Source organism: Lagenorhynchus albirostris, chromosome 6 (genome assembly GCF_949774975.1).
Source record: "Lagenorhynchus albirostris chromosome 6, mLagAlb1.1, whole genome shotgun sequence".
In the NCBI taxonomy this organism is placed as follows: Eukaryota; Metazoa; Chordata; class Mammalia; order Artiodactyla; family Delphinidae; genus Lagenorhynchus; species Lagenorhynchus albirostris.
In genome coordinates, this window is record NC_083100.1 from 15835386 (window position 1) to 15848490 (window position 13105).

The window sequence follows — 13105 nt, forward strand, 5'->3', positions numbered from 1 at the left end:
ATCAAGATATAAACAACTTCTTTGGAATTTTGAAACTTGAGAATGAGCTTAAAAAGATCTTCAACCAAGTCTCTAATAAAGGGAATGACTGAGGAACCAGCAGAAGTCCCAGTTCAAGATTCTAAGGCTTGAATTTGTTTTTAAAGGTTAGCCATAAAACAATTTAGAAACGGTGTCTGGGAAGTGTTTCGGAGGTAACAATTTACTGGTATACTTAATAGATTTTTTTCCAGATGTCTCACCTAAGAGTTGTACTCAACTAAAAGTTAAAAAAAATAAAAAATTAAAAAATCCTCCTCCCACCTCCATTCCCAAGGAGTCAGAACAGAGATCTTTATAAAAGGAAAACTTTTCCTGTTCATTGCAGTTCCTGGACTCATCTGACATTTAATAAGAATGTGATTGATGTTCAGTAGACAGAACTGATTTGCCCTGAGTCTATTTCTTTTCCTGAGAAATTGTTTGTGAAAACCAGGCAATTGTGTTTCTCTTACCTCAAATTAAAAAATAAAATAAAATCAGGCAAAAATGCCATCCCTGTAATAGAAATAGCTTATTAATGGCTTATGAGGAAAAATCCCCCACTTTGCAACGAATGGAGATTTTATTTTAGGCTTTGAATTACAAATTGCTGTAGGAAAAGCTTATATGAAAGAGATCCTGACAATATTCTTAAAAAGAAAATATGACTGGAAGACATTCCATGACCATTTTGGGGGAGTTCTAAGAAGTCTGTTTACCAACTTTGTGCAGCAGAAAGAAATTTCCATAGCTTCCCTTGAACCACATTAAATAGCAAAATTGCTTTTAAAGAAATGTACATACAAATGTAATGGGACCCTTCCATAGAGATTTGAGGTTTTAAATTATGTTAGGGGAGAGTAATGCATTTTGTATTGATATAGTTATTTTTCTTTTCCAACACAGATTTCCTTTTTAATTTTTAAATAAGAAGCTGTTACAACGATGTACATTTCTCAGGTTTTCTCAGTGTGAAATATTGAAATAAATTGCGTTCGTTGTCATTATTCATTAATTTCCATTTCAGGGCAAATGTAGGGAAGTATTAGTGCTTCTTTTCCCATCCTCATCCAATTCTTGAGAAAGAAGTCATGATTACAATGTGTGACCATCAGAGTGGAAAGAAAAACTCGTGGGAGAATATCTGTCTCTAAGCAAGATAACGGGTCTCTGGTCCTCTTTATTTTCTCACATTAGCTTCCGCAGGTATTGGGCTGCTGAGCTAAGGGCAGTTGCTAAAGCAGGAGCTGTCACGAGCTTCCGGTGTGTGACAGTCATAATAGTGACACGAAGATCTATCAAGCATCCCTCTTATTCCATTCACACAGCAGCCATCCCTCCTGACTGGATCATGAGCTGGGATGTCTTTAGGACACTGTGCCCTGGCACCTTTAAGGAGCTGTCTTTCTCTTGCCCTAGAATATAGCCTTGGCAGATGGTACTGTATGTTCTCCATCCTCCAACAGATATATTTCAAGGTCTTCCTGTCCTAAGGTATTTTCTAATTCAACAGCTGCAAAAAGTTGCTACGTGAACATCATCAGCTGAATTTTGCTTCTAGGAAGGACTCATTTCTTCTCTTTTAGGATCTTCATGTTTTTTTCCTCCCATGTTCAGAATTATTGCGGCCTTCAAAGTTATGCAAACAAGAAATATATGGCAGAGGATTAAAAAAAGTTTATCACAAAAATGTACATATAGCTCATGGGAGAGTGTGCATGTTTTGAATAAAATTCTTCTATTGCTCTTCAACTGTGGCTGTGTATAGAGTATTCCATTTCTTCCTTAAAGAGGTATACCATTAACAGAATTTCAAGTAAGTATCTTCATGAAGGACACTACTAAAAATATATTTCCTTTTTATCCAGTACCACTGCCTATTTTTCTTTGAATTTATACAGTAACAAAGTTGATTTTTCTAAGTGCTTTTTAAAAAAACTTAGCACAGATTATTTACACAGTAAACTATTTGTGCCCTGTGCCCTAATCCCCCTTTCATTAAAAATATCACATTTTTAATATTTTAATGTTCCTTGTCCATTCTTGCCCATTAGACCAGTACACAGAGAGGTACTCCTGATTTGAAAGGAGTGTGTTTGGCACTGAACGACCTCTACTTTAAAGACTTCTCTTCTAATAGACGTTCGTAATTTGGGCTGAAAGAAAATATTTAATAAATTAGTATATCAATTGACATTTATGAATTTTCCAAGTATATACTGCAAAATCATCTACATGAACTCAAAGGCAAAAAAGAAAAAAATATATATATAGATGGAAGAACATTCAGGAAATAAATGCATTTGGGGCTATGTTCAGGTTTTTTAAATGAGAAAATGAAGTGATTAACTTACTGTAATCAGCAGTGTCTGGGAGCCCCATGTTCAGGTGACTTTTCATTCTCCTTTAGCTGTGACTCTTATTCTTACTTTACTCTGTGACTCTCACTTTCCCCTAATGCCCAATAAAACAAAAGTATGCTCTGAAACATACGATTTTTTTTTGAATATAAGTAATTTTTAGAGATTTTGAAAAATCTCAAGCTCAAGAAAATTTTGATCCCTTGGCATGTCTTTAAAAATTTCGGTAAGACTGTGTTGCTTTCCCCACACCAGCCCGCCTTCCCATCTGCTCACACATAGAAGAGCTCAAGTGAAAGGGAGACGAGGAAATGGAGAATAGAGACTTGCCGGGGTGGGATGGTGAGGAGAATCATGGCTTGTTAAAATGGAGGAAGAAAGGGTAATCCATAGAAGGTGGAACAGATTCTGTTTTGTTTTCTCTTTTTCTTTTTCTTTTTTTTTTGTCTTTTGGGGCTAATTGAAGATGGATCCGTTTAAAGCTTTATTTCAAGAAGATTTTGTTTAGCTATGAGGATTATGCAAACCCTTCCCAAAGGGGATTGTGGCCTCACTGGTTTTGGAATCTAATTTAGGAAGCTTTCTGGAATGCGAGATTCATCCCTCCCTCCTGCCTTGCTGGTACCCCTCCATCCAGGATCCTGTGGCCTGAATTACCTTGGTGGATAACCCAAGACCTACAATCAGGGTTGAGTTTCATTACTGCCCTCTCATCTCGCTCTTATTTGTACACTTTAATCTCCATATGCTTCCGACGTCTTAAAATACAACAGGACTAGGATGGAAATACTGTGCCGTCATGGGTCCCTGCATTGCAATACTTTGTAAGCAGGTGATATTTTCTGGAAGCTCTTCACTCAGCAGTCGATTTCTTCTGCGATTGCTTTTTGAGTCCTGCCACTGACTTGCATGAAGTTGAGAAAAATCACTTCCTCTCTTGGGTGGCAGTTTTCCAGATGCAAAATTAATTATCTACTTGCTTCCATCACGAGGTGTTGTAAGGGTCATCGAGCCTGTGTTTGTGAAACTTGTCACCATGCTAATCGGAAAGTTGTTCTGTTATCACAGTTTTGTTTTTTTAAAAGTTCGCTTGCTCTCCAGGGTTATTTAAAAAACCGAGCAGACTTTTTATAACATGTTTGCACTTCAGGCATTTTTTTTAAGTGCTTCTTATGAAAATGTTAGTTTAGAGAAGAAATGAAAGGATTAGGTAATAGGGGCAGTTATTTGGAGAACCATTTACCATTCATTCATTCATTCATTCAGTCCCTAATATGTGCCCGCCCTCTGTTAGGTGCTGATGATATGAAACTCGGTAGATTACTCCCCTCAGAGCTCTCATAATTCAAAGTAGGTGACCAAGTACTAATTACACAGTAAGAGGGCTGAGGAAAACGCAAGGGAATATCAGGGAGGGTGTACTAATTTCTAATTACTGAAGGATGGCCAAAATGGAGAGTGGCGTTTTCGTGAGAGGGAACTCTATGAAAAAAGACATAGAGATCTCAAAATACACAGAAAGAATTTGATTTGGATTCAACTTAAAAAAATATACAAGCAAATGCCTGTTTAAAATGACATGTGAGACTCCCAGTTGTAAATACATGGTTAAACATGATTTGATACGAACAGATATAATTTCTTCCTCCTTCCAACCTTCTGTCCCTGTGTCCCTCCTTCTTTGAATTTCCAATATGATTTTATCACTAGGGGCATGGTGTCCTCTCTCTCCCACCCTCTCTCCTTCCTTCTTTTTCTTTTCCCTTCTTCCCCTACCCTCCTTCCCCTTTCCCCCTCTCCTTCTTTCTGAAACTGCAGTCAGATGCTATCACTGGGCATGATGGAATATCTCTGCCACTTTGAATGGAGGTCACCGTCTTCGGGACAGCTCTTTAAAAGCAGATTTCCAAAGAAGTGAAACTTGGCCCTTTTCAGTTATCCTTTCAGCTACAGGCTAGGGTCTGGTCCTCCCTGCATTCTCACTTCTTCCTAATCTGCCTGTTTATTTTAGGTAATGGGACTCCTGACCAACCACGGTGGGGTACCCCATCAGCCCCAGACCGACTATGCGCTCTCGCCTCTCACTGGGGGCCTGGAACCTACCACGACGGTGTCGGCCAGCTGCAGTCAGAGACTAGACCATATGAAGAGCTTGGACAGTCTGCCAACCTCTCAATCTTATTGTCCACCCACCTATAGCACCACGGGCTACAGTATGGACCCTGTCACAGGCTACCAATATGGGCAGTATGGACAAAGTAAGCCTTGGACTTTCTAGGGGGTAATTACTCCTGTAAGGGTGGAACACTTTAACTCTTCCTTGAGAAAGGGGAGCTGCCAGCATGATTAAGCCTTCCATCCTGGTATCAATTTTGTGGCAAAGCCAGCTGGTTTTTCCAGCAAGGGCTTCCCAGTATAATTATTTTCTTAACCAATGTCAGCAACATCTTGCGGTTATTAATTGCTGAGACGTGAAAGCTGATTGCCACTAGGTAAAACACAAGGGTTGGCCAAAATGAAATAACCTCTGGCATTAGAAACACATGTTCTTAATGAGGTCAGCTCAAGGATCATATGGGGTATAATCCCAAGGACACAGAGTTCTGTCAAACTTGTCTTAGGAATAAAAATATTCGTCTCGATCCTTTGATACCTCGGTATTAAATATGACATTGTCAGCCTGTAGCTGATTTTGCCCCTTGCTGTGAATTGTCCCAGCCTGACCTGAAAAGCTGCATGTGTTTCCTTACAGGTGCCTTCCATTATCTCAAGCCAGATATCGCATAAGTGAACTGTCCACTTGGAGCTTAAACTGGCCCTGTTTCCGGTCTCCACAGCCTAGACGTGAGGAATCTTCTCAGAAAAAAAAAAAATCACCCTCTTGGGGGGCAGTCTCGACAGGAGACAAAGGAGAATGATTCATTTTCTTTCTCCAGTAGTTGGTTTCAAATTCTTTTGAACGTGTTGGACAAAAGCAGTGGAGAAAAGGAAGATCCGGAACAATAAAAGACAAATGCAACATTTTAAGGCAATGATTTAACATGGCTACATATCAAATGTCCCAACTCTTTAGTGCTGATGATCAAGGAGCTAAAACATTCCATTTGTGTGCATGTGCGTGTGCGTGTGCGTGTGTGTGTGTGTGTGTGATTTATCTTGACTGGTTTGGGCAGAATGTTCTGAAAATATAGTCGGAGAATAAAGTATAACAAGTTTGATGTCCAATGCTGACACTTCTACAACCTGAAAACTGCTCGCTCCATGAAGCAGGAACGGAGGAATCCTTGACTTTTACACACTGGAAATGGATATAAAAATAAATGCCACCATTTTTAGGAAGTTAAGACTAGATGTAAAGGACCTCCCAAATAAATTATTTGTTATCTTATCCTCATCTGTAATTCAGTTGTCAATACATGTCCTGGATGGACACGTCTTGCTAACAGGATATGGGGGAACCAGAAGAAAAGCTTGTTTTCTTTCTCAGTGTGGGAGAGGTGTGTGACATCTGCCCAATGTAGTTTCATTTGGAAGCCAACCTGGGCGGGGGCAGGGCATGGTGGAGAAGTGACGTGCATTCCCACAGCTGCTTATCAGTGTGCAATACTGTGTACCTCATGGATGCCTTGGCATTGGCCAGGGCCATAGAAACAGAATCAGAACTATATTTTTGCAGGTGCTTTATTTTCGCAGCCCATGATTCATTGTGGTAGAATGCAGTGATGTTTGCCATTTGCTGGACAACCAATACCCGGCTCGCTCCTTTTGATTAGAGACCATGTTTGAGAATAATGCTTTTAAAATGACTTCGTTTACATTCTTCTCTTTTCTATGAAAGGCAGGGCAACACCAGAAATGTCCATGTGGCTGTCATGTACTTTTAAATTATACAATAATACCTGAAATTGAAAGATGATAGGAAACTGAGGTTTACATACGTTTGTGTGGTGACATTTTAAAATGTCAATAAATTTGTTTTTTGAGATGTTAAGAGGAACAGGAAGGTGGAATGCAGTGTTATTTATTTCTTTCTATTCTTGGAACCATGAACGAGGTAGGCACAAGTACATTCCTTTTAGAGTTAAGAACTATGACGTAGTGAGTTAGTGAGACTAGACATAGTACTGAGTTTAGTTCCTACGTTGGTCTTAGGGGTGGTGGATCAAGAGAAGCGTTACCTTCGTGTTGCAGCCTCAGCCAACAACAATGTGTTGTAAAAATGTCTTTCCTGTAAAAAGTGCAGTAAATATTTACTATTTATAATGAATAAACAGTTATGAAAACTTGCCCAACACTGCTTTTTTGGGGGAACTGGTGAACGCAGTATTAATAAAAACTTGGAAATGGGGAACCAACAAAGCATATACTTGACTTCTAATCTAATGCCTTTTATTTATTTATTTATTTTAATTAATTTATTTTTTGCGGTATGCGGGCCTCTCACTGTTGTGGCCTCTCCCGTTGTGGAGCACAGGCTCTGGACGCGCAGGCTCAGCAGCCATGGCTCACGGGCTCAGCCACTCCGCGGCATGTGGGATCTTCCCGGACCGGGGCACGAACCCGCATCCCCTGCATCGGCAGGCGGACTCTCAACCACTGTGCCACCAGGGAAGCCCTGTTTTTTTAACTTATTTTTTTAAATATTAAATTTCTTTTATTTCTTTACCTAGAAATAATTCTCCATCAAATATTGGTATATACTTTATCATTATCACAAAAGGTTATTCTGGAATAAGAAGGAAAGACAATCTCAAAATTCATCCACCAATTATCAGGACGTTCCAATGACCAAATCAACCTCATGTTCACCTTGTTCATCTGCATAACTCAGTAATATTAATATAACAAAATTTGCCTCACAACTATATATACATATTTTTAAAATTAATTTTTATTGGCCTTTTAGATTAGACTGTCCCATGGATGAATAAGGTTACACAACCCACACTTGTGTTCTCATGAAGAAGCTTGGTTGAACGTACATTTAAGGATTGAAGCTTGTGTTTTCACAGATGTGGAATCTAGAAAAGCCCCTCAAGCCCCCCTTCCTCTCTCCCGGTTCTCTCAGAGCTGTCAGCTCTCTTCACTGTCCCTGGGAAGCGTGTTTTCCCTCAGAGTACTCACTTCCATCTTCAGCGCCGACAGTCATACCCACTGAGGTTTTTATTGAAAGCTCTCATATTTTGTTATTTATTTTGTTTTAGAAGCTTTCTTTACGCTTCATGAAAAGGCATGACTGCCTATTTTATTCATTCTTCTTCCGCCTCTCCCTTCCTCCTTTTCTCCCATCCTCTCTCCTCCCTTTCCTCTTCTTTTCCCTCCCTGTGTTCCTTCAACACTTATTTAATGAGAGTCTAAATGTGCCAGGCATGGGGCTTGGCCCTGGTGTTACAGTGGTGATTCTAATGTAGTGGGTAAGACAGAGAATCAAGTACATGGCTACAGTAAAGCAAGAGGACACTTGATTGGGGCAATGATCATGATACTCTTTGAAGGTCTTACTTGTATTACCTCGTTTATTCCTCCCAACATCTTATATGAGGCAGGTGATGTCATTAGCATACTTCTTTTACGAGAGGTCACCCAACGGCAGAGCTGGGATTTGAACCCAGGGGGTCCAATTTCAGAGCCTGTGAGCTTAAACTCTTTCTGCTTTCCCAGACTGGTATGAGAGAACCTTATAATAAAGGAGTTCCATCTAATTTGTAGCAACTAGTCATGTATGGCTACTTAAATAAGTTATTGAAAGTAAATAAAATTTAAAAGTCAGATCCTAGTTGCACTAGCCACATCCCCAGTGTGCAAGGGTCACATGTGGCCAGAAGCTACCATATTGGGCAGTGATAGAGAACATTCCCATCATCATGGAAAGTTCTATTGTTCAGCGCTGATCTAAAGCACCTGAGCTCATCTTTTTTTTTTTTTTTTTGCTGTACGCGGGCCTTTCACTGTTGTGGCCTCTCCCGTTGCGGAGCACAGGCTCCGGATGCGCAGGCTCAGCGGCCATGGCTTACAGGCCCAACCGCTCCGCGGCATGCGGGATCCTCCCGGACCGGGGCACGAACCCGTGTCCCCTGCATCGGCAGGTGGACTCTCAACCACTGCGCCACCAGGGAAGCCCCCAAGCTCATCTTTTAAAAACTCCAGGGACTCGAAGTGCAGTAGATAAAAATGTCCAAATTCTTTCAATGCCTTAAGGTCTTTTTAGCAATACACTCATCCTTCTAGTCAAATATGTTGCCCCTTTTCTGACAATTATCTATTCCAAAAATAAGAAGAGGAAAGGAAGGTAATCCTTACTGAGTTTTTACTCTTGTTATCTTGCTTAATCTTCACAAAATCCTGTGAGCTGGACATTATTAGCCCCAATTTACAGCTAAATAGACTGAGGTCCAGAGTTGTTCATTAGTTTGGGCAAGGTCACACCCTGTCAGAAATAGCAGAAGCAGGCTTTGACTTCTGTTCAGTCCGACGGTGGAGCTCATTACTTTACCTCTGCAAATCCTCCTTGTGGTACTCACTTCATTATGTCAACCTGTCCTCACGCCAAACTCAAGTTGAAAGCAGGCATTTAAAAGAAAAATCATTCACTCTCAACACATGAGAGAAATGCTACCAGGATGTGGGATTACTCAGTAGAAACTGATCTTACATATCACTTTCCCTCCCCTCCTGATCTCAGAACTTGCCATGTGTGGCTCATACCTCTTTTTGATATACTTCTTTCTACCCTTCTCTTATTTCTACCTGTCTCTGAGATCTGTTGCTCTGATCATATTTCTTACGTTGAAACTCTCTGTAGATCATTTTTTCGCCTGACTTTCTTTTGGGTCTCTAATCCATCTCCAGGGGAGTGGGGATCTGACTTCCCCAGTCCTAACCCTAGTCGGGGTCCCTACTCTAATCCCCTGGAACAGGCAGCCCTCAGGGCTTTGAACTCTTTGGCATTCAACTGTGTTCAAACCTGATTGTGTGTGAAGGGGTTCCCTTTTGTTCGTGTACGTATAGAATTTAATTTGAAAACTTTAAACGTAAAAACTGAAAATGAGAGCTTAAAATTATTAAATAGTGGATGTACGAATGTCAGCTGCTGAGTCATACCTTGACAGCAATTTTCCTAGAAATAGGTATATTTTACATCTGTGATGGAAACAAACATATTGATTTAGGATTTTAACTAGCCCAGTTTGGAAATGTGTTTTCACACACACTTGGATACTTGGGGAACCGTTCCATGTTAGGAGGGATCTTCATTAGCATTGGCAAATGGAACCAGTGTAATGGACCAGGTCCCTGGCTTATGGTTGTGAGTTTAGAAAGAGACTTAAATGGGGGAGGGATGGATTAATTAATGCCCTTTGTGTGGACATGCCATGGAAGAATCCCTCCTCAAACTACGTAATTGCCACATGGAACCAGAACCGAGATCTCTATAGAAGGAAATCTATTTGGGGGGGTGAAGAGTAGGGCCTCAACCTTTCTGAGTAAATGATGTTTTGGTGTTTAATCACTTATGGGTAAGGAGAGCTGGTGTCAAACATCAAGAAGGAGAACAAGTGACAAGTGGCAGTATTTATGCAAAGAGATCCAGAGACGAGCCTCAGCCCTGGACGAGGACTCGTGGATTTGGAATCAGTGTTAGATGATACGTGAGACTATAGGAATAAAGGACGCAATTTAGGGTTGTTGCCAAATGCCAGTGATATACGTTAGTTCTGTCTTTTTCATAGACCTACTCTTTGGTATTGCTGACCATTGCAACCCAAGTATCTAGTCCCATGTGTGACCCAAAATGAGTACTCAGTGCCTGCCTGTTGAATAAGTAAATGAGTGAAGAGTGACTCAAACTGTCCTAACGTGCTCTTCTGAAGAAGGAACTCAGCCTGAAGGGTGTGTGAATTGTAGTTGGAAGGGAATAAGATGAAGCAAGTATTTGGAGGGACTGGCTTTATCCAGGAAAATGAGCAGCTTTAAAAACATTTTCTATGTAAGTAAGGGAAGTAAGGAAGAACACAGACATACGTATTGGCAGGTGGGTGAGGAGGCCATGAAGTTGCACGAGGCCACCTCTGCTGCCTCTGTTTTCTCAGAGCTGAGCGCAACGGAAGGGGACAAGCATTTAAAATGGCCTCAGGGGAGCAGTGAGGGATCTGTCTTGGGACACGGAGAGGCTGTGGAGCAGCCTTGAGCACCCGGGAGAGGGCAGGAAGACTTCTTGTAGCTGTGCTTCGTGGCTCACGCAAAGGGATTGAGTGGACTGGAGACTGGATTGATTCTTTCGGGGGGAGTTGCAGCATCACCAGCTAGGTGCGAGTGGTGGAAAGGCTACTGGAGGGGATGGAAGGGGCTGAGTCTTGCAGGACCTTGAAGGCCATTGTAAGAGTTTCCTCCTAAGTACCTATGAGGCTGCTAGACTAAGGTTTTAAAGGAGGGAGAAACACAACCTGACATACATTGTTGGAAAGATCATTTTGGAGAGCTGCTGTTTGGTGCTGGGGACAAGAACCGAGGTAGGATTCACTGCACACCAGAGAAGAGATGACATCATCTCTGCCTAGGGATTCAAGAGAGATGTTGAAAATGGACCCCAAGCTCCTGCACTTGACAGAGTTACAAACTGTAGGGGACATTCTTCTGAGACAACCCTCTTCCTACGACTTTACATCGTCACATCCTTAAGAATGACGTATTGCTCTGAAAGTAATTTTCTGAAGGCAGTGTAGCCTAATGCTATAGATTTTAAGGACTCTAGACCTAGGTTTTAAATTCTCCATGGGCAGTTTAAAAATTTGTACTACCTGATAAGTCATCTAATTTCTCTAAACTAATTTGAAATACTGTAAAGAAAGAAAAATGGTGATGGTTTCCTTATTGGACTCTCTTGAGGGTTAAATGTTATCTTGCATATGCCTGGGTAAAGGTGGGCAATCAATAAATTTTAGCTATTAATATTATTATTTAATCACATTGGTCATAACGTGCAGACTGTAAAACGTACTCCTGGGCTTTTAAACTTGCACATTAACCTATCCCAGTTACTAAAATAATGGAGGAATTATTTTTAATGACCATGAATGGAGAAGTCAAAAAATAGCTCTTCTATGTGAATATAATTTATTGAGCAGATGTATTCATAGTTTCTTTTTTTCTTTGCCATACATAGTCATAGTTTTTAAATGATTCTCTCTTACCCTGGAGAGTTCCCAAAATAATGGGATTGAAGTCACAAACAAAATAATAACCTGACCTCTGCTCCAAAGAATCCTTACTGATGATGGCTTGTTTATCAAGGCAACTTTTGTCATGGAAACAGGTACGTTTCTAAGACGCAAAGGAAGTACAGTAAGGGTCAGTCTGAGGCAGTGGTCTCCAACACCCCACCCCCTGTGCTGACACACAGAGGAATGTCTCACTGCGAGACTGATTCCTAACAGTGTATGACGGCACTGGGGGAGCAGTTACTGGGGATATCAGGAACTTTTTGGAGAGGACCACTTCTAGTTCTCTTTGGTTTGGATTTTATAGGAATGTGTATTTGTAGGGGGAGAAAGTGTGAGTAGATTTTTGCAGGCACAAGTCCGGGGGCTTTTAACCTCATGGTCCAGGGCGGGAGATGGTCTAGTGTTTGACTACCTAAATGGTGATTCCTATATGTCTTCTTTGCTGAAAGAGGCCCAACTTCGTTCAGTTTTCTTGCAGTCATGTCCTCGGATCAGTTGCAACCAGTGAAATCCAGGGTGTAGATGGGGAGGGAAGGAAGAACTGTGTTCCAGCACCCTCTTGAAGATGAGAGTGAGGCAGATACTCAATATTATGCTAACAACTAGAATGTGAATCGGGAGTCATTGAGAACTGAGTTCCAACCCTTTTATTCATTTATTTGGTAAACACCTTTTTGAGAATCTTCTGCTAGCCAGAAACTGTTTTAGTGTCTTTGATGTTTTGTTCAACAAATAGACTTGGTTCCTGACTTTGGAAGCTCATGTAGGGAAGATAGATCTACATGAGTAAAGAAGCAAACGTATAATTAGAAATAGTGCTGAATGTTGGAAAGGAACAGAATGAGATGCAAAGAGAGATTCATGGGACCTACCTAGATTGAGTCTTTAAGGAAGGTCTGACAGGGAATGAGAAAAAATGAGTCTTGGGAAGTGAACAGAGAAGTTTTCTAAGCAGAAGGAATAGAATGTGTGATGGCCTGGATCTGAGAAAGCGCTTTGCTTGTTTGAGGTACTGAAATTACGTCCTTCTGTTTTGCAGAGGCGGACTGTGGCATAAGATGAGGTTGGCCTGGGCTGGGTCACGCCCGGCCCCCTGTAGGCCACAGTAAGGAGCTTGGATTTGATTCTCTATGCAAGGGGAAGTGACTGAGGACTTTCAAGCAGAGGAGGGACATTATCTAATTTCCTTCCTCCGTGAAGGTTGTGTTGGAGGAAGACAGGAGTGGAAATCCTGGGCAGTAACATGATGAGGCTTGACCTGCGTGTGTCTTCCTGGAGGGAGGATGGCTGTGGAATCACTCAGATGTGGATCCTCATTCAATCTCCTATGATTATTTACTTATGCTCTCCAGGCAGTGCTTTCTCTGAGCTGCCATTTTCAAAATTAAGTGAGTAATAATTCATAGGGTGGTGAGATTAACTGAGTTAATTTTATGTGTCTTAACACAGGTTTGGTGCATATTGTGAACTTCAAGAAACATTCATTTTTCTTTCCCTCCCCAC

At 41.1% G+C, this 13105-nt stretch overlaps 1 protein-coding gene across 3 annotated transcripts in view; it reads left to right on the forward strand.

Moving 5' to 3' along the window:
- The window catches only part of PAX3 (paired box 3), a 96042-nt gene extending 89316 nt beyond the window's left edge, over window positions 1-6726 (forward strand). For all 3 annotated transcript variants that reach the window (XM_060151265.1, XM_060151266.1, XM_060151267.1), the window contains exons 8-9: window positions 4393-4639; window positions 5134-6726. In XM_060151265.1, the coding sequence (XP_060007248.1) occupies window positions 4393-4639; window positions 5134-5168 (282 nt within the window). In that variant the 3' untranslated portion in view covers window positions 5169-6726. The remainder of the gene's footprint in view (window positions 1-4392; window positions 4640-5133) is intronic.
- The last annotated feature ends 6379 nt before the right edge of the window (window positions 6727-13105 follow it).